This window comes from Macaca fascicularis, chromosome 3, assembly GCF_037993035.2.
Source record: "Macaca fascicularis isolate 582-1 chromosome 3, T2T-MFA8v1.1".
Taxonomy (NCBI): domain Eukaryota; kingdom Metazoa; phylum Chordata; class Mammalia; order Primates; family Cercopithecidae; genus Macaca; species Macaca fascicularis.
In genome coordinates this window covers 49,799,518-49,820,085 of record NC_088377.1, presented here as the reverse complement: position 1 = coordinate 49,820,085, position 20,568 = coordinate 49,799,518, and the positions used below count along the sequence as shown (strand labels likewise).

General features: G+C 58.2%; 2 protein-coding genes across 4 annotated transcripts; both read left to right on the top strand.

Moving 5' to 3' along the window:
* The first annotated feature begins 2,368 nt into the window (after positions 1 to 2,368).
* On the top strand, positions 2,369 to 12,257 carry NAT16 (N-acetyltransferase 16 (putative)). Of its 2 annotated transcripts, none has more exons than XM_015447191.4 (4): positions 2,369 to 2,618; positions 7,938 to 8,343; positions 9,296 to 9,520; positions 10,162 to 12,257. In XM_015447191.4, exons 2-4 carry the CDS (start codon positions 7,942 to 7,944, stop codon positions 10,732 to 10,734), a joined length of 1,200 nt encoding a protein of 399 aa, XP_015302677.1. In that variant the 5' UTR covers positions 2,369 to 2,618; positions 7,938 to 7,941; the 3' UTR covers positions 10,735 to 12,257. The 2 variants fall into 2 exon arrangements, with proteins under 2 accessions (XP_015302677.1, XP_045245541.1); XM_045389606.3 differs by having other exon boundaries at positions 2,573 to 3,547.
* Positions 12,258 to 17,129: 4,872 nt separating this feature from the next.
* VGF (VGF nerve growth factor inducible) lies at positions 17,130 to 20,171 on the top strand. Of its 2 annotated transcripts, XM_045389605.3 has the most exons (3): positions 17,130 to 17,325; positions 17,660 to 17,708; positions 17,831 to 20,171. In XM_045389605.3, the coding sequence occupies exon 3, from the start codon at positions 17,851 to 17,853 to the stop codon at positions 19,696 to 19,698; it is 1,848 nt and encodes a 615-aa protein (XP_045245540.1). In that variant the 5' UTR covers positions 17,130 to 17,325; positions 17,660 to 17,708; positions 17,831 to 17,850; the 3' UTR covers positions 19,699 to 20,171. The 2 variants fall into 2 exon arrangements, with proteins under 2 accessions (XP_045245540.1, XP_045245539.1); XM_045389604.3 differs by lacking the exon at positions 17,660 to 17,708.
* Positions 20,172 to 20,568: the final 397 nt, after the last annotated feature.

Sequence of the window (20,568 nt, the reverse complement as noted above, 5' to 3'; positions counted from 1 at the left end):
CATCACCACCAGTACTGGGTAGAGGGTAGTCCTGGAACCGAGGCCAGCCACTCCAGGGCTGTCTCCTCTCAGCCAGAGCTCTCCTCCATCCCAGAGTAGGCCGCCTCCCTGCATCCTCCGAACACTTAAGAAGCTGAAAGCCACTTGTTCTTTGAGAGGGAAACTGGCTCTCCTAGATGTCTGAGAATGAAGCCTGGAACAAGATGGCTTTCCATTGGTCCAGTGAGCGGTTTGGAGGCGGGACTTACAGCGACAAGTTGCTTCTGAGTGGCTTGGATTAAGGGGAGGGGTCGAAACGTTGGGAAACTTTTGATTCTGATTGGCTGATGGAACTGGAAGTGTGTGAGTGTTGGACCAATCCAAGAGTTTCTGTTGGTGGAAGGTGTGGCTTCTGGCTAAAGGGGCGGGATTAGCATATGATGGTCTCTCCCTTTGGCCACTAGTGATTTTTTCCTTGAAATCTGTAACTTTTTGAAGTTCTTTCCCACTGTGAAGCATATGGCACCTTAACTGCAATCTGCAGTTTGGTGAGACGCACAGTGTGTTAGCCCTTTCAGAAATCAGAAATGGGGGAAGTCCTATTATCAAAAGGTTAAATAACTTGTCAGTTGCCTTTCGCCCTGCCTCAGCCTAGAAGTCCTGATTCTCATCCCTTTAACCCTTGGTGTTATTTCTGTTTAGCCCTTTAACCCTCGGTTGGAATTCCTGTATGTGGGATTCCAGGAACATGACCTTTCTTCTTATTACATTGGCACATCCAATGGGGTCAGTTTGCCTGGCTATAAAGTTATCACCTCCGAAAGTAAAAAAAAAAAAAGAAAAAAAAAAATGGAATAAGATGAGTGAACAATGAATTTCAGGGTGGGGGAGAGGGTAGGGGGAGCATGAGAGCTGGGCAGCCCCTGGAGAGAGGACTCCAGCAGACCTTGAAAGTCCTTAACATTTTTCCCTGCATCTCCAAAGCAGTTTACAGTTATTACGTCCATCACTTCCCATCATCTTTCCATCAGTTACTATGTCCATTACCCAGTTTACAGTTACTTTGTCCATCACTTTCTTGGTTCCTTACAGGGTAGAACTGAAGGTGTTCTGATCTCACTTTATTTATTTATTATTTTATTTTATTTTGAGTTGGATTCTCGCTCTGCCGCCCAGGCTGGAGCGCAATGGTGCACTGCAGCCTCTGCCTCCTGGGTTCAAGCGATTCTCCTGCGTCAGCCTCCCGCGTAGCTGGGATTACAGGCGCACGCCACTGTGCCCGGCTGATTTTTGTATTTTTAGTAGAAACGGGGTTTCGCCATGTTGGCCATGCTGGTCTTGAACTCCTGACCTTAGGTGATCCGCCCACCTCGGCCTGCCAGAGTGCTGGAATTACAGGGGTGAGCCCCCGCGCCCGGCCAGGCCAGGCTAATTTTTGTATTTTTAGTAGATACGGGGTTCCACCATGTTGGCCAGGCTGATCTCCAACTCCTGACCTCAAGTGATTCGCCCGCCTCCGCCTCCCAAAGTGCTGGGATCACAGGCGCGAGCCACCGCACCCAGCCTTAAGTTCACTTTATAGGTGGGATGGAGAACCTTGTAGGAGTTAAGAGCCTGGGCCACCAGCTTATTAGAGCCAGGGGCAGCGCTGCACCCACCCGGGTCCCAACTCCACACTTTCCTCTTCCTCCCCAGCTACCAGGATCAGCATGGAGTGCAGAGCCTCCTGCGTGCAGAGGTCTGTGTGAATGTGCCACAGTGTGCGCTGCCTACCTGGAGGTCTTTCTGCCTGCTGCCCCGCGGGGTACTTTGTGGACTGAGGGGCCTTGTGCACCTGGGGGACCAGGGTGCTCGGGCGCCCACACCGTGGTGAGAAGATGGAGAGGTCTTGGCCTCCCTTAGCCTCTCAACTTCTGTCTCTTGATGTCTCTTCGCCTTCCCGGTGTTCTAAGGTTTCTGATTCCCTCGATCAGTTTCCGGGGACGAAGGCTCGAGTCCCCCTTCCCAGCCGCTCTTACAATGGAGGCAGGAGATTTCATCGAGGGGTGGCTCTTGGAGGAGGGGGACTTCGGGGCAATGGGGGACCCCCCAGACAGAGAACAGAGGTGCTAGGCGTGGGGTGGAGAGATAACTAAGCCAGCAACTCCAGCATTACCACCACCAAAACCCGAGACATCCCGATCCCCAGTCCCACTCCCCAGCCGGGATACGGGGCGGAGTCTCGGCAGTAGGGCTTGAGGCCACCCAGCTGCCCAGGGCGCACCCCGACCCCCGGCCCGCCAGCAGGGCACGAGTCCGCTCCGGATCCGTCCCGGGTTTCTCCCGTGTCGCCGGGGTCTCCGCCCCTCTAAGCTGCCGCCGAAGCGTCGCCGCGGGAGCCACGCGTGCCACCCGAACCCCTGAACCGCTGGGCGCCCCGGCCCGCGTCGCCAACGGTGCTGCGGCGCAGCCCCGGAGCTGACCTTCGACGTTCGAGTCGGGCTCCGACAGCGCGGCGGAGTCCCCGAGCATCATCCTCCTTTGACTCTTGGGGGCTCCAAAGGGACCTCTCGCTTGGCACCGGGGGTGTCTGCGCCCGCCGCCCGCCCCGATTGGCTTTGCGGCATCTCGGCCCTGGCTCCAGCTCCGGCTCCGGCGAGGTAGGGGGGCGGCCGGGCCTGGGGACTTGGGAGGGGGCTAGCGTGCTCCTTCACCGCAGAATGGGGCAGCAGAAGGCCACCGCCCCCCAGGGGTACCAAGGGGCTGCGCCCCCTTCTGCCCACCCCTCCCAGTCCGGTGACCCAGAAAACTGAGTCAGAGGCTGCGCTTCAGGTGTCCAGAAGGGCTCCCCCGCCCCCCTCTGTTGCCATGTCGCTCCCACCTGTCCCCAGGGTCCGGTGCCCAGGGGAACCCTCGCCAAACAGACCGCTCCCTTCGCAGTCTTCCTCTCGCCCAAGCCCAAGCCCCCACTCCGGGATAGAGGCAGGGGGATGACCCTCACTCGGGAAGACCCTCCAGGACAGCCCCCCTCCTCCACGACTATGGCCCTCTGGGGTCCCCACCCCTATTCGCTGGGCCAACTTCCTCAGCCCCTGCCTCTGCCCACTCCCTAGGCCTTCCCTTCCGCCTCCACTTCATCGCCTCTCCCTTGTCTCTGTTTCCAAGGTTGTTCTCTTCCAGCCTTTTTTCTGACTTTCTTTTCCCCTTGACCCCTTCCGCCCCCGGATCCCCGCCCTCCACACCCCGGGGCGAAGGGGGTGTGTCACGCTCCTTTCTATTTACAGTGTCCCAGGGGAGGGGGTGCGTGCTAGGATTTTTTTTTTTTTAATCTGCTGGGCCCGGAGTCACGAGGTGTCATGTCTGTGATTCAGTGTCGAAGCCTCCCGGCCTGTCCCCTGCGGCCGCATCTCCTGTCTGCTTTTGTTTGCTCTCTGCCTCCATTCCCGTTCTTTTCGCTCTCATCTTTGGGCGCTTTGTGCAGCCGCCTTCTTTGTCTCCGCCTCCCCGGCGACTGGGCTCTCCCTTCCCTCCCTCTGCTCCCTCCCCCAGTGTCAAGAAGCCATCAGCCTCAAGGGCATCGATATTTCAGGTGTGTGGGGGTGCGGTGGGAGTGGGGTGCGGGTGGGTGGGCTCCCGGCATTCCCAGCTCTGACTCCGATCATGCCCAGCTATGACTCGGATCACCCCCTCCCCAAAGCAATCATTCATATTTATGAGATTTAAAGAATGTCCCCAAGGATGTGGGGATAGGGATGAAGAAAGAAATGCTGTCCCTCTTTTTTTTTTTTTTGACGGCATCTCACTCTTGTTGCTCAGGCTGGAGTGCAATGGCACAATCTCGGGTCGCCACAATCTCTGCCTTCCGGGTTCAAGCGATTCTCCTGCCTCAGCCTCCTGAGTAGCTGGGATTACAGGAATGCGCCAGCCGCCAGGCTAATTTTTTTTTTTTTTTTTTAGTAGAGACAGGATTTCTCCATGTTGGTCAGGCTGGTCTCCAGCTCCTGACCTCAGATGATCCGCCTCCCTCAGCCTCCCAAAGTGCGGGGATTAAAGGCATGAGCCACCTTGCCGGGCCAAGAAATGCTGTTCCTCTTTTAGGAGGGTGTTTGGTCCAGGAGATACCTGGACTACGTCCCCGACAGTGCCCTAGACTCACCAGCTGCCTCCACCTCTGCCTAGACATCTGATGAGAGTTAAGAGTTCCATGGAACCAGGCTAGAGGGTGCTGGACTGGAGGGTAGGAAGCGGTCAGCATGTGAAGCAAGGGTTACGGGCCAGCCCACAGGTTTGGCTTGGTCTGGAATCCCTGACCTGTTTTATTACTCACCTCCTCCAAGGTTTAAGGACCTGGGAAGCTTTGTTCATGTCCCCAAAAAGGGAATGGGGTAGAGGTGGTGCCTAGGTTGAAAGATGGGGGATGCGTTGGAAAGTTCTTCCTTCCCCGTGACTCTGGGAACTCCCCATGTCCACCCCTACCCTTACCTCCTGCCACAAACAACCTTATCTGAGATGTAGAAATACCATTTGGAAAAGGTCTCCCCACTGTAAGCAAGGGAAGGAGACTGGAGCCGAATGTCTTGAATGAGTCCGGTGGGTTCCAGTCTACCCGTTGCTCACACCTCATCACCTTTGGGGGCAGCGAGGGTATTGCTGGAGGCACCACTGAACCACCAGCTTGCATTTTCCTGGGAGCCATGAAGAGCTGCTTCATGTTGCCTGGAGCTGCAGATGGAGTCAGAAGCTAACTTGCTCTTCTTTGGGTCGCATTGTCCCCAGAGTGTGGTGCAAGAGGTCTGGGGCTTGGGTTGGTCCCAGGCGTGGAGGCTTGTGTGTTGGCATAGGGATTGCTGACCTTGTGGGTCAGACAGTGAGGGAGTTCCCAGCAACTCCATCTCTGGTTCTTCATCATCTTATCCCACCTGGGCCCTTCAACTCCTATTCAAGGACCCAGTAGTTCCCCTCCTTGCTCTTCAGGCTGAGTTCAGAGATCCAGATACACTACAAAGAGATCTTGGCCGGGCATGGTGGCTCGCACCTAATATCCCAGCACTTTGGGAAGTGGAGGTGGGAGGATCGCTTGAGCCCAGGAGTTCAAGACCAGCCTGGGCAACATAGTGGGACCCCATCTCTAAAAAAATTAAACATTTAAAAAAGTAACCAAGTGTAGTGGCACACGCCTGTAGTCTCAGCTACTCGGGAGGCTAAGGTGGGAGGATCGCTTGAGCCCAGGAGGTTGAGGCTGCAGTGAGCTATGATGATGCCATTGCATTCCAGCCTGGGCGACAGAGCAAGACCCTGACTCAAAGAATAAAATAAAATAAACAAAAAAGCAACAACAATAATAATAAGAGGTCTTCTCCCCTGGCCTGGAAGCCAAGGAAACTTAACTTTTAGCCTGGCTCTACCCAGACTGAGTCACCTCAGGCAAGGCTAATCTCCTTGATTGTGAAATCAAGGGTAATCTCCTTGATTGTGAAAACAATGGGTTGAAACTGATGGTCTCTAATGGCCCCAGCAGGGGATCTAAATCCTCTGAGCTTGGCTTCCTCCTCTCCTCTGATAATTCTGGCTCCATATCCTGGTAACTTCCAGGTATTGGAATCAGATGAGAAAGAATCAGAAAGCAAAGAGGGAGATGGAACTCTTGTCTTGAAGCTTGGTTTGTATAGCGAGCATACCGTGTTTAGGCAAGCTCTGTTTATGACTTGGAAGTGCAAACCACTCCTTGGTCCCACTGCTGGTCAACCTTCCCCAAACCTAGGAACCTAGGTCAGGCTTTTGTAAAAAAACAAACAAACAAACAAAAAAACCAAAAAAAAAACCAAAATAAAACTCCAGTTAAGTCAGTATCACCCCCACAGAGTAGCTGGTCTTTGTGCCCTTGGGATGTTGGTTAATGAGGCTTAATGTAGGTTATCTGAGGTGAGCATTATCATTGGCTGAAAGAGAGAGGGGGGATTTGATTGGTCGATTTGGCTGATCTGGAAGAGACAGGCCCAGAAATAGAAGTCGCTGGGACTTGGTTAGGGGGCTTTCTCTTTCGTTTTGATGGAACTCGGACAGAACCCTTTTCAAATGGTTCCTAGTCCTGGAGTGGACAGAGCCCAAGTCTCCCTATGGGGAAGAGGGGCAGAAGGAAGGAAAGGAGGGTGGGGGTGGGGGTTGATTGGCTTAGAAGGAATGGCTCGACATTTTCTTTTTCTTTTTCTTTCTTTTTTTTTTTTTGACAGAGTCTCTGTTGCCCAGGCTGGAGTGCAGTGGCTCAACCTTGGCTCAGGCTCACTACAACCTCCACCTCCCGGCTTCAAGTGACTCTTGTTCCTCAGCCTCCCTAGTAGCTGGGCTTACAGGCATCCACCACTATGCTCGGCTAATTTTTGTATTTTTGGTAGAGATGGTGTTTCATCATGCTGGCCAGGCTGGTCTCGAACTTCTGACCTCAGGTGATCTACCCACCTTGGCTGAGCCACCGTGCTAGGCTGCCTTGACATTTTCTAGTGGAGCTGTCTATCTTGCTTATATTTGAATGTGTATGTCAAGAGGTGGAGGTGGGGGGATGGGGAACTGGGGCAGCAATATGGAGGATATTTGGGGTCTACACTCTCCTCCCTTTGCCCTGGCTGGGATTGTAACTGGCAGTGGCAGGAAATGGGGGTGGGGGTGAATCCTCCACTGTTCTCTGGGAACTTTCTTGTGTACAGAGGGGAGTTTCTTTCTCATGTTGTCCTTGCAGAGGTCTTAGAGTGGTTATGGGGTCCTTGAAGGAGTGTGCCTCTTTTTTTTTCCTTCTTTTTCTTTTTCTTTTCTTTTCTTTTTTTTTTTTGAGACAGGGTTTCTCTCTGTCACACAGGCGGGAGTGCAGTGGTATGATCATGGCTCACTGCAACCTTTGCCTCCTTGGCTGAAATGATCCTCCCACTTCAGCCTCCAGAGCAGCTGGGACTACAGGCCCACGGCACCACCATGCCCGGCTAATTTTTTTGTATTTTTTGTAGAGACAGAGTCTCACTATATTGCCCAGGCTGTTCTTAAACTCCGTGACTCAACCAATCCACCTGCCTTGGCCTCCCAAAGTGCTGGGAGTACAGGTATGAGTCTTCGTGCCCGGCCTTCTTGTTTTGTGTTTTTTTTTTTTTTTAACTACCCCCAAATGCCTTTTTTCTTTTGCCTGGGTCCCTGGTTGCCGGCTGGGCCTGGAGGAGATCTGGGGCTGGTCTATGGGGAGCTCACAGGGTTCTAAGTTTCTGACTGTTAGGGAGCATCCCATAAGAGTGGAGTGGGTAGAGCTGAGATTTCTGGAAACTGGTGGGAAGAGGGAGGGAGCTGGGAGCCCTCCATTCCCAGGGTCTGTGTGGACAGCAGAAAAGAAAGGGTGTTTGTGGGCCAGGTACAGTGGCTCACACCTGTAATCCCAGCACTGTGGGAGGACAAGGTGGGAGGATCTTGAGCCCAGGAGTTTGAGACCAGCCTGGGCAACATAGCGAGATCCCTATCTGTATTTAAAAATAATAAGAAGAAGTGAAGAAAGGGGCCGGTGTGGTGGTTCATGCCTGTAATCCCAGCACTTTGGGAAGCTGAGGTGGGAAGATCACCTGAAATCAGGGGTTCAAGACCAGCCTGGCCAACATGGTGAAACTCCATCTCTACTAAAAATACAAAAATTAGCCAGGCATGGCGGCACCGTGCCTGTAGTCCCAGCAACTCAAGAGGCGAAGGCAGGAGAATAGTTTGAAACTGGCAGGCAGAGATTGCAGTGAGCCGAGATCGCGACACTGCACTCCAGCCTGGGAGACAGAACGAGACTCCATCTCAAAAAATAAATAAATAAATAAATAAATAAAAATAAAAGAAAGAAAGAAAAGAAAAGAAAAAGAAAGGGTATTTGTGTAGGAAGGGGCATTAGGACCGTTTGTGTGCAGGGGCCCAGATGTGGAAACGAAGGGCTCTGATCCACCTGCTGCATTCTCTTTTTTCTGCAGGGTCATGAAGCTGGAAGCCAGCTGTGGCACAGCCACCTCAGAGGTCACTAAGCCAGAAAAGGAGGCTGCCCGAGATGCAGAGCCAAGCTCTGAAACCCGGCCACAGGAGGTGGAGGCCGAGCCCAGGTCCGGATGGGGGCCTGAGGCTGAGGCTGAGCCCCGGGGGGCCGAGTCAGGGCCTGAGGCCAAGGCCGAGTTGTCGGGGGCCGAGCCTGGGTCCAGATCGGGGCCTGAGGCTGAGGCCGAGCCATTGGACTTCGTGGTAGCCACGGAACGGGAGTTTGAGGAAGTGCTGGCCATCTCGGGGGGCATCTACGGCGGCCTGGACTACCTTCCCAGCCGCTACCACAGCTGGCTCCGGGACCCCGACCGCACGGTGGTGCTGGCCAAGCGCAACGGAGGCGTGGTGAGCCCGGGGGCAGGGCCCAGGTGACATGGGGTGAAGCCACCTGCGGGTGCGTGGACCTTAGGAAGAGGAGGATGAGAGCTTCTCCCCAGCCTTCGTCCGGATGCTGAGGAAGCGCAGGGCTTGCAGCGCGGATCCAGGGGCTATGTCAGTGAGGGTGGGGTGGAGGACTCCTAAAGCAGAGGAACCAGAGGGACAGGTGAGCACTTGGAAGTTTGAGGATCCACTGGAGGATTTTTCTGGGGGTAAAAGCAAAAGAGGTGGGGAGCAGGAGAGACAGGGTAGGCTAAGGGTGGGAGCAGGATGAGCTTAGAGTTGGGCTGGGGGAGGAGCTAAGAGGAGGTGGAGCGTGGTAAACTCCCCCGGAAGGAGCCAGAGAAGGGGCGTGGCTAGCGGTCCATGACACACTCGGAGCTGGAGCATCTCACAAGGTAGAAGGGGCCGGGAGCGTCGGCTCACGCCTGTAACCCCAGCTCTTTGGGAGGCCGAGGCTGGAGGATCACTTGAGGCTAAGAGTTCCAGACCAGCCTGGGCAACATGGGAGACCTCCGCTCTAAAAAATAAAAATAAAGAAAAAGCCGGGAGTAGGGGTGCGTGTCTGTGGTCCCAGCTACTAGAAAGGCTTGGGTGTGGGGGGCATCGCTTGAGCCCAGGAGTTTGAGGCTGTAGTGACCTGTGATCGCACCACTGCGCTCCAGCCTGGGTGAGGAGACCCTGTCCTAAATTAAAAAAAAAAAAAAAAAAAAAAAAAATTGGACGAGGCCCTGGCGATTGACTGTTCTGCCGGCTCTGTAATCTGAGGCCCAAGGGCCGTGCCAACTCAGGCCTGGCCTGGTGCCCGAGTGGTGACGACGGAGTGCTCAGCGTGTGGGAAGTGGAGAGCCCAGTGAGCCGACAGCCCTGGCAGGGGCGGAGGCGGGGAGGGCCCCCGGCTAACGGCCTCGGTCCGCAGATCGCGCTGGAGTCGGTGAACGTGATCGACGCCGGGGAGACGGCGCTGGTGGAGGGCCTGCGCGTGGCGCCCTGGGAGCGCGGGAAGGGCGTGGCCGGGCTGCTGCAGCGCTTCTGCTCGCAGCTGGTCAAGCGACAGCACCCGGGGGTCAAGGTGGCACGGCTTACCCGGGACGACCAGCTGGGCCCCCGGGAGCTGAAGAAATACCGCCTAATCACCAAGCAGGTGAGAAGGACGGGGAACTCCGATGGCTGGGCCTCTCTGCTGGGGCACACGAGGAGACCCTCCCCACCCCCAGCAGAACACGGGCTTGCCTTCTCTGTGGGCTCTACCGAGTGGCGCGGCCCCTGAGCCTTGCCCTGGGACTCCCAGTCCTCACCAGACCTTTTGACCCAGGGGAAGCCAAACTCCCGACTCCCAGCTTGAAACCCTAGTCCTCGCTTCCCAACTTCGGGCACCCTGCCTCCCCTAGGATCCTGCCTCTGTTCAGGGACCCAAGCATCCTCCTCTGAGCCTTTGTCCTCCCTCTGCGCCTCTCCAATCCTACTGACTGATCGGCCTCCCTGGCTTTCAAGTCCCTGGAGACTCGGGGACCCGCACCCTCGGTTCCCTGGCTACTCCATACTGATCCCACCTCTTCTTGGGGATCCACGTATTGGGAGCCTGTGACCCTGGTCCCTGTCTGGTACCCTTGAAACCCAGGCTTTCCCATACCCTACTCGGCCCGGAGCCCTCACAGTCGCTCCTCCGGAGGGACGCAGGTGGGAGCCTGTGGCCGTGAACTTGGGAGTGAAGATGCCTGCCGAGAGGCACTGGGCTCGCTAGCCCTCCCGCGCCGGCCCCGCGCTCACTCGTGCCCCCCGCAGGGCATCCTTTTGGTCCGATTCAACGCGTCCGCGCTGCTGGCCGGGCTGGGCGCGCGGCTGGCTGCTCTGCGGACCTCCGGCACCTTCTCACCGCTGCCCACCGAGGCCGTGTCCGAGGCAGGCGGCGACGTGGCACGCCTCCTGCTGTCGCCCTCCGTGCAGCGTGAAGTGCTTCCGGGCGGGACCATCATCCAGGACTGGCAGCCCTACCGGCCTAGCGAGAGCAACCTGCGCCTGCTGGCGGCCAAGGGCCTGGAGTGGCGCGTGGACAGCCGCGCGCGCCCGCGCGTGCTCACACTGTGCACGCGCCCCTTCCCCATCCCGCACGGAGGGGACGGCACTTGGCGCTATCTCAACATCGACGCCTTCGGCAGCGACGGCGCGCAGGTGCAGAGCCAGCTGCTGTGGCACCTGCAGCGCCAGGCCCCGCGCCTCGCCGGCCTCAACGTCATGTGCCAGCTCTTCCTGGAGCCCCAGCTGTGGTCGCAGCTGGCTGACTTCTGCCAGGCCGGGCTGGGGCTGGAGCTGGTGAAGGGTTATACTGAACAGTACCTGCTGGAGGCCGACATCTGAGGCCTCTCCTCTGGCGGGGAATGGGAAAAAGAAGTACTTTGGACTCGCCCCCTTCCACAGTTTCCCCCACCAGCCTCTCTCCTGCCATTTCCGACGCTGCATCCCCTGGGAAGTCCCCTCTGAGTCTTGCCCTCCTGCCGTTACCGGCGCAGGTCCCCCTACTCTGTCCCTTTTCCCCTCACTATCTTGCCTCTAGCTCCCCCAAACACCATTGCCCATTCCCTGACCTGAACTTGCCAACTATTGGGTGTGGGGTGGAGGTGGGGGCCTTGAGTTGCTATTATCCACCCTTTTCCCAAAGAACTGGTCCCTGCACAGGCTTCAGAGTCCTTCCTTCCTTCTCCATTACCTCAGCCTGGGCGTGAACTCCCCCTTTCCTGGCTTCTCCCTTCTGCCCCCTCCTGGGTGGAAGCGCTCAGGATTGTGTGGGATGCCAATTCACATTTCTTTTCTTCCTCCTGCCCTTTCTAAAGCCCTAAAAACTGGCCCTGCACTGCCCTCTCCACCTCAAGCCCCTCCCCCCGCTCAAGTGCCAGAGATCAGTGCCCTCTCCCCAATTCTCTCTAGCCTCCCATCCTCATCCTCTCTGGATCTCTACGATGCTTAACATCACAGTGCCCATTTTTCTGTCCCTGTTTCTCTTCCTATCACCAGCCTAGTGTGCAATCGAGAGAGAGAGAGAGAGAGAGAGATCCTGTAAAATGAAATGTATTTAGATTGCTCCCCCATTTGAGTCCTTGTTCATCTTGTGATGCACTTTCTGAGCCTGCCTCTCTCACTGGGGTTCCCTCCAGCTTTGCACAACGTTGCTATTTCGCAGGCTCCCCCGTGCCCCAGCTCACCCGGGCGCGGGGGTGGTGTGGTTCTGGCTGGAGAGTTTGGTACAGTGGAGGGCAGGTCCCTCAGCCTGGCATAGGGGCTGTCTCCTGGTTCCAACCAGGCCGCCTTCTAGTGCAACTGGAATCCCCACCTCCTGGTATTTCTGGACACCACTCCCTTCCTCTGGATCATTTATGCTTTTAGAACTTTGAGAGTCTTCTATTTAATTGCAAGTAGTAACAGCTGCATCTGCACAGCGCTGTCTCCAATACTGGTTCCCCACATCAAAGGCAGAGGGAGAAAACAGAAGGCTGGGAAAGATCAAAGTGACTTCTAAGTCATTCATAGTAGCTAGGAGCCTCCCAGTGAAAAGAACCCAGGTGTCCCAAGCCTAGAGCATGACCTAGAACTTCACTCTGTGTGATGATGTTAGCTTGAGCAATGCATAGGTGCTAGGAGAATGTTGGCAGTGAGTTCGGGGTTCGCTGGGGATGGGATCCAAGATGTGGGCAGAGGTGGACACCAGCAGGTGGAAGAATGTAGACAAGGTGGGGGAGGAGGGGCAACCGCGCTTCACCACTTGCCCCAGCTCTGGTTTTGCTACTGTGCTGCTCTGCTTGGCTGCCTCCTGTGCCTGGCCACGCTGCCACCCTCCTTGTCAAGGTGACCATGACTGTATGACAATAAAATGGACCTTTTGGTCACCCTCTGTGTCTGTTTCACTTCCCAGTGAAGAGGAATGAGACACATTATCTTCCCTTTTCCCCAGCAGCCTGTATCAGAGAGGATCTCTAAGCCCTGTGGCAATGGGGCTAATGACTCCCCAGGGAGAGGGGCGAGGTGGGGAGGGGTTCTGGGGAGGGCTGCCGGCTGTGCGCCCCTACCCCACCCCTGCCAAGTGGAGGAAAGAAGCCGCTGCTCAGGACCGAGGTGGGCAGCGGCGCGGCCTCCTGACTTGCCCTGGGCCTCGCTTTTCCCTGGACCTGGGAGTCGGCGGCTACCCAATTCTGTGGCATCCAAGTCCCTCTTGGCATCCAAGACCAGCTTCCATCAGCCAGGATCCAGGCCTCTAACCCCCCAGTTCCAGACTCGCCCGTGGCCAGCCGGGCTTGCTTTCCCCTTTTCTAGGTGGGCAACCCGTGGTGGGTGGAGGAGGTGGAGAGAGCCTGGGCACCGCCCCCGCGAGCCTGCTCTGGATCTGCGGAGACTGCGATCCCCCAAAGTAACACGCGGGGGCGCCAGGACGTGCGCGGACGCGGGCGAGGCAGCACAAGGTGGTTTTCGTCCGTGTGAGTGTGTTCGTGGGCGTCTTTGTGTGTCTGCGTTTCTGTACATGTGTGCACGAGTCAGGGGGTGTCTGGGTGGGATGGATTCGGGACAACGTGCCTGGTGTACCCCAGAATCAGGTACCTCAAGTGGTTTTTTTCTGTTGTTTGTTTTTTGATGAGGACGATGCTTGATATGTTACTATGTACGTGTGGACGGGGAGGCAGGCGACTTGTGTGTATTGTCGAGTGTGCACAGCGCAGCCTGTGAGTCCCTGCAACCGCGTCTTGCATTTCTGAAGTCGCATTCCTTGAGGGTTTTTGGCGCCCCTCCCTCCACCTGGTAAAAGGAATGAATGAGAACACTTAGAGCACATCTCCATTGCCCTGCACACATCTCCAGCCTAGGTCTGTGTAACTGCTAGGCTAGGTGTGACATTGTGTTTGTGTAAGTGGGTGTGTCTCCGAATCTCAGTGTGATTCTGTAGGACAGTGTGTTGTGTGTGTGACAGGTAGAAGTTGCAAGAGGCTGGTTCAGGATGATTGAAGTGGTTTTCTTTCTCTTGGTGGGTACCACCTTGATGGTGTGTGTGTGTCTCTGTGTGTATTTGAGTGTGTGTGTGTGTGTGTCTCTCCAGTGGCTCTCTCCTCGTGTCTCTCCCCATCTCTGTCTCTTTCTCTCTCTCTTTCTTGGTGACTCATCTCTGCGGCGTTGCCCTCCCCCGCTTGCTGGGTCTCCCCTCCCCCACTCAGGAGTGGGTGGGGGTCTGAGGGCGAGTGGGACCTAGGGACTAAAAATCAGGGTGGGCATCGCCTTCCCATCACTCATAATTCCAGACCCTCCCATAGCCCCCAGCCCACCCCTCAGTCCCTTCCCCAGGACTCCCCAGCTCTGGGATGGGGAGGAGATAGGGCAAGATTTTAAATGGGGCAATTTTCAGGGGGCCTTCAGCATCTTCTGTAAGTTCAAAGTGGAGACCCCTTCCCCTCTCATAAAGTGGCCCCTTCCTGCCTGCCCCTCCACCATGGCTGACGCAGTTAAAGGCTGCAGAGGTGAGTCACCGGTTGGGGGGAGGGGGAGGAGAAGAGGGGAACGGTGAGCTTCGGGGTCCACAAGCCCCTGCTCTCTCTTTCTCTCCCAGACCTTCCCAGAGGAAAGACCCAGTGCTCTTCCTCACTCTCCTGGTTTCCCAAATCTTCAGCTTGGATTCCTATGATGCTGGATCCCATCTTCTCCAGCTACCCTCTTGGAGAGAGATTCAGAAACAAATACAAAGAGAGATGATGGATTCACACAAACAAGTCAGAGCCAATACCAGGCATCCCCAACCAGGTCCCCATATCGGCTCTGCCTTTTCCAGCACTCTGTCTCTCCCACTCTCTTCAGTTCTCTTTTTCTACTGTCTCCCTCCTTTCCCCATCCCAAGAACCTGTGCCCAGTCCAGAAGCCCCTAGAGGCAGCAGGGTATGAAGGGCACAGCTCACCCCCAGTAGAGGGGGGGAGTGTGTGAATGAGCTGACCCAGTAGGGAACTGGGATGGAGAGTGGCAGAAACAGAATGAGTCCAGAGACCATGCAGACAGAGTCAAGACCCAGATTGTGGAATCTCCAAGCTTTTGGTGCCCCAGGCATTCACATCCACCCCGTCCCTCACCACAGGATGACTGGAGCCTTGAGGATGCTGATTTCTGAGAAGTTCTCCTGGGCTTTTGAACTTAAGTGCAGGAAGGGAGGGATGGGGAGTGGGGCCGTGTGTGTGCTTACACATACATTGTTGTGTGCCACCAAGCCAGGCACACTTTTTGGACACCAACGGATGCCCAGAACTGGGTGTGCTCAAAGACTCCAAACTGCACGGGCATACAGGCATGCAGAAGAGATAAGAACCCCCCAACACACACACACATGCACACACACCTGGAAGCAAACACAATCACAGCCACACAGACCGGAAGAGAACATCACGTAGTTAAATTGGAAACACTACCATGCCCATCCACTCTTGATCTGATTAAATGCACAATTGCTTCCCCCAATTCCCTTTATTTTTCTCCCCACTCCCAGCCATGTATCTCATTCATCTCCACACACACATAAACACACATGCACAAGCCATGTACATGTACACGCAGGTGTGTGTGCACACACAAGCCCACAGGCAAATACAGTTTCTCTAGGTGCCTGTCTCCTCTCCTCTTGCAACTTGGTCTCTAATCCCCATCAGCTACTCAGTCAGCCCCCTTGGCTGGCTCCCTCCCCTCTCCCTTCTCTCTTGGATGGCTTCCCCTCCCCCTCTCCAGATGTCTGAGCCATCTCTCTCTGATTCATCCTCCTCAGGAAGGTAACGTGACCCCCTCCCCATCCCACTGCTCTCTGTATCCAGGCTGGGAAGATGAAGGGGAGATGGGGGGCAGGGAGAGGAAGGAGGGGAGGCCGTGGCTAGTTGTGTGTGGGGATGGGAGGCATTGCCTCGGGGTCTCCTATCCCCTCTTTTCCCTCCTTTCTTTGGAATTTCCACTGTCACCTTGGTTCTCAGTTTTTTTTTTCTCCTTTAGCTTGCTCCTTCTACCTGTTCCAGATCCCTTCATTCCTTCCTCCTCCCCTGCCATCTCTTCTCTCTTTTCTCCCTCTCCACTCCTCCCCATTTCTTTCCCCGCAGAGCTGATGGGCTTTCTTCTGGGAAAGTCGAGCCACTGATGGAAGCGAGAAGCCACTGCTGGTTATAGAGAGAAAGCACGTGAGTGTGTGTGTAGGGAGGGGGAGGTTAGAAGGAGGGTCAGTGCCAGGAAGAGGTGAGGAGGGGGGCGAGGACCATTTCTGAAAGAGTCTCTAAGCCCCTGACAGGCAGCCCTGACCTCGGTTTCCAGAGTCTCAGGGTGCGGGTGCCCTGCGTGTGCCCACGAGCACCCCTGTGTCCGCAGTTCGTGTGTGTTTGGCGTGTGTCATTGTCATTCCCCCCTTCCCTGCCCACGCCCCCGCACCGCTCTCTGCCAGCACCGCAGCCCCCTCCAGGCTTCCTCCCTCCCTCCCCTTCATTCCTGCAGTGGCTGCCCCCCTTGCCACCCTCTCCTCTCCCCTGCCCCCTCCCCATTTCCGTCCTCCCCCCCACCCCCGCCCACGGCTGGTCTCCCTTCACCGGACCCAGCTCGCTGATGGATTCTCTTTGCGCAAATCTGTGCGTCATCGCCCCCCACCCCCGGAACCTCTAGCTGTCCAAGCCCCCAGCCCCAACCTCTCTGGCAGGAGATACGGTCGAAGGGGCTGGCGGCAGAGAGGGGCTATCTCTGACGTTGCAGGCCCCCCTCCCATCGCGTTCAAACCTTCCCTTTAAGCGGTGGAGAGAGCTGGAGTTGAGTCACCCCCCACCTGCGCAACCCCCTCCCCACCTGGTCTGGTCTCGCCCTCCAAACGTCCTTGGGGGAGGGGAGCGGCAGGAGGGAAAGCGACGGGGGAGGGTGGGAAGAGATGGGCTAAGGAGGCACAGCAGGGGGCCTTGACACAAGCGGCAGTCAGGGGACAGAAGGACAGACACACCTTTTTCTCCAGACACAGCACGGGTCGTGAAACAGACACGACCCAGAGGCACACACATGCTCATTCTTTCCCCCTTCTCTTCCGACTCGGACCCTTCCCGATGGGATTACCAAAACCGCAAGATCCACCCATCTGACCCTGCCAGGGGGCTGCCACCCGCACCGCTGATCCGCGGACAGCGCCTGCAGGCGCGCAGATCTGTCCCTCCGCGCTCAGGTTCATGCCGTCCTTGGGCGCGTGGTCTTGGGGTAGGGAACCCGCCCCCTCCTCGGCTCTTGAATCTTTATCCTTCCCCTCCCCAGTATTGATCTCCCACTGGTGTCCAGTCAGACGCTGGGGCTGCCCTTTTTCTATTCCACTCAGCAACGCGGGCTCCATCCAGCAGCTCCAAGTTGCTCTGCAACCCACCCTCCCGCCTTCCAGCGCCTCTGCATCCACCCTTCCATTCATTCTCCCATTCATTCATTCATCCTTTTCTCTTCGTCCCTCCTTCATTCATTCATAGCCCCCCGCCCTGCCCGCTTCAGCATTTCATTCATTCATTCATTCATTCATTCATTTCCCGGAGCTCCGCTAGCGCACACCCCTTCAGCCGAAGGCCCGAGCGCGCAGGCGCAGGCCGGGAGAGGCAGGCACCCTCCAATCATAGGGCGTCCTCCCTCCGCCGGGCGCCCGCCCGCTTCCCCATGAATGAACATTGACGTCAATGGGGAGGGGCGCGCCCACGTGACCCCGCGCGCTCCCCTTTATAAGGCGGTGGAGGCGCGGGCGCTGTCCAGCGTGCTGAAGCCGGAGCGAACGAGCCGCCCGAAGCCGCGCCGACCCAGCTGAGCCCAGCCCACGGGACGCCAGACCTCGACCGTCGCTCGTATCCCGGCCACCGCTCCGAGCCGAGGCGGACGCGTCCCGATCTTCCCCTGTCCCCACCCCGCCCCGACCCTCCTCTCCACCTCTCGCGTCGTGACACCAGCTGGTAAATACTCCGCTGTCCGTCCCTCAAACCCTCGGCAGCCGTGGGCGTGAGGGAGGGTTCTCTCTCCTCTCGATGCGGGTGTTGCAAACACAGCAGGGAGCCCCCTGGTAAGGGTCCCCGGTAAACGGGGGAGTCGCAGCTTTTTCTCTCGCTGCTGAAGTCGCCCACGCACCATCCGGGGAGTCCTACGGGGAGGGAGCAGAGATTTTTTTTCCCCCATATTGCTGCTGCTTAGTACGTGGGCGATGGCAGTGAGATGGCTCAGGGAAGGGGGCGAGGAGACCCTGGGTAAGCGAGGGTTTCAGTGGTTATTTTCCCATTTACACGGCTCCAGAGATCGGCACAACATCTTCCTCCTTTGCTCCTAAACGTTCCTCTTCTGGGTAAGGTTTGGGGGATCAGGGAAGCCCCGGGTTTCCTGCTGAAAGGTGGGGGAAGGGAACGTAGACCTAGAGAGGGGAATTCTTACAGAAATCCTCTTTTTTTGGTCCCTTCTATTTTTCAGTCTCCGGCAGCCCCTTGGTCATGAAAGCCCTCAGATTGTCGGCTTCGGCCCTCTTCTGCCTTCTGCTGATCAAGGGGTTAGGGGCAGCACCCCCGGGTCGCCCTGAGGCGCAGCCTCCTCCCCTCAGCTCTGAGCATAAAGAGCCGGTAGCCGGGGACGCAGTGCCCGGGCCAAAGGATGGCAGCGCCCCAGAGGTCCGAGCCGCTCGGAATTCCGAGCCGCAGGACGAGGGAGAGCTTTTCCAGGGCGTGGATCCCCGGGCGCTGGCCGCGGTGCTGCTGCAGGCACTCGACCGCCCCGCCTCGCCCCCCGCACCAAGCGGCTCCCAGCAGGGACCGGCGGAAGAAGCCGCTGAAGCTCTGCTGACCGAGACCGTGCGCAGCCAGACCCACAGCCTCCCGGCGCCGGAGAGCCCGGAGCCCGCGGCTCCGCCTCGCCCTCAGACTCCGGAGAATGGGCCCGAGGCGAGCGATCCCTCCGAGGAGCTCGAGGCGCTAGCGTCCCTGCTCCAGGAACTGCGAGATTTCAGTCCAAGTAGCGCCAAGCGCCAGCAGGAGACGGCGGCAGCAGAGACGGAAACCCGCACGCACACGCTGACCCGAGTGAATCTGGAGAGCCCGGGGCCAGAGCGCGTGTGGCGTGCTTCCTGGGGAGAGTTCCAGGCGCGTGTCCCGGAGCGCGCGCCCCTGCCGCCCCCGGCCCCCTCGCAATTCCAGGCGCGTATGCCCGAGAGCGGGCCCCTTCCCGAAACCCACAAGTTCGGGGAAGGAGTGTCCTCCCCCAAAACACACCTAGGCGAGGCACTGGCACCCTTGTCCAAGGCGTACCAAGGCCTGGCCGCCCCGTTCCCCAAGGCGCGCCGGCCGGAGAGCGCACTCCTTGGCGGCTCCGAGGCGGGCGAGCGCCTTCTCCAGCAAGGGCTGGCGCAGGTGGAGGCCGGGCGGCGGCAGGCGGAGGCCACGCGGCAGGCCGCGGCGCAGGAAGAGCGGCTGGCCGACCTCGCCTCGGACCTGCTGCTCCAGTATTTGCTGCAGGGCGGGGCCCGGCAGCGCGGCCTCGGGGGTCGGGGGCTGCAGGAGGCGGCAGAGGAGCGAGAGAGCGCAAGGGAGGAGGAGGAGGCGGAGCAGGAGAGACGCGGCGGGGAGGAGAGGGTGGGGGAAGAGGATGAGGAGGCGGCGGAGGCGGAGGCAGAGGCGGAGGAGGCGGAGAGGGCGCGGCAGAACGCGCTCCTGTTCGCGGAGGAGGAGGACGGGGAAGCCGGCGCCGAGGACAAGCGCTCCCAGGAGGAGACGCCGGGCCACCGGCGGAAGGAGGCCGAGGGGGCAGAGGAGGGCGGGGAGGAGGACGACGACGAGGAGATGGACCCGCAGACGATCGACAGCCTCATTGAGCTGTCCACCAAACTCCACCTGCCAGCGGACGACGTGGTCAGCATCATCGAGGAGGTGGAGGAGAAGCGGAAGCGGAAGAAGAACGCCCCTCCTGAGCCCGTGCCGCCCCCCCGTGCCGCCCCCGCCCCCACCCACGTCCGCTCCCCGCAGCCCCCGCCCCCGGCCCCCGCCCCCGCTAGAGACGAGCTACCGGACTGGAACGAGGTGCTCCCGCCCTGGGATCGGGAGGAGGACGAGGTGTACCCGCCAGGGCCGTACCACCCTTTCCCCAACTACATCCGGCCGCGGACACTGCAGCCGCCCTCGGCCTTGCGCCGCCGCCACTACCACCACGCCTTGCCGCCTTCGCGCCACTATCCCGGCCGGGAGGCCCAGGCGCGGCGCGCACAGGAGGAGGCGGAGGCTGAGGAGCGCCGGCTGCAGGAGCAGGAAGAGCTGGAGAATTACATCGAGCACGTGCTGCTCCGGCGCCCGTGACCGCCCCCCCGGCCCCGCCCCCGCGCGCCCCCGCCGCGCGCGCCGCCGCCCCCCTCCGTGTCGCCCGCTCCCCCTCGGTGTTTGCATGCGACCCGGCCCCGCCCCTCGGCCCCGCCCCCGTCCCCGGGCTGCGCCGGGACCTGCCAGACCCCCTTCCCGGGTCCAGAGCCCGAACTCCCAGAGCTCACCTGCGGGTGACCCGGGGCCAGCCCAGGACGGCGGGTGGTTTGTGCGAGTTCCCTCCCCACGCGGGGCCCCAGCCCCATCAAGTCCCTCTGGGGACGTCCCCGTCCGAAACCGGAAAAAAGCAGTTCCAGTTAATTGTGTGAAGTGTCTGTCTCCAGCCCTTCGGGCCTCCCACGAGCCCCTCCAGCCTCTCCAAATCGCTGTGAATTGACCCCTTCTTTCCTTTCTCTGTTGTAAATACCCCTCACGGAGGAAATAGTTTTGCTAAGAAATAAAAGTGACTATTTTATTAGGACTTTGTTCTCGGTTATTCACCCGTCCCCTTGGGCCTGTGTGGTCCTTCCCAAGGGGCGGTGAGGGAAGCGCCAGCCACAGTCCCCATGTCCTCCTGCTTCCTGCCCCCAAACTAAGGCGAGGGGTAAGTGGGGAAAGTCTGAAACTGTTTTTAGAGGAGGATATGGCTTGCACCCATTAAAAAACCCGAAATTCCACTTCCAGCTTGGGGGATGGTGGGAAAGTCATCTTTCCCCAGGGCTTGACAGAGAGAGGCCCAGCGGAATGCAATAAAAGAGCCAATTGTCTGCGATGAGTCCAGCCACCTCTGATTCAAAAGAAAAAGGCGACCCGCAGAAGGTGCCACAGCTCTGGGTGCCACTCGGCTCCTTCTTCCCAAGATCCTGGGGC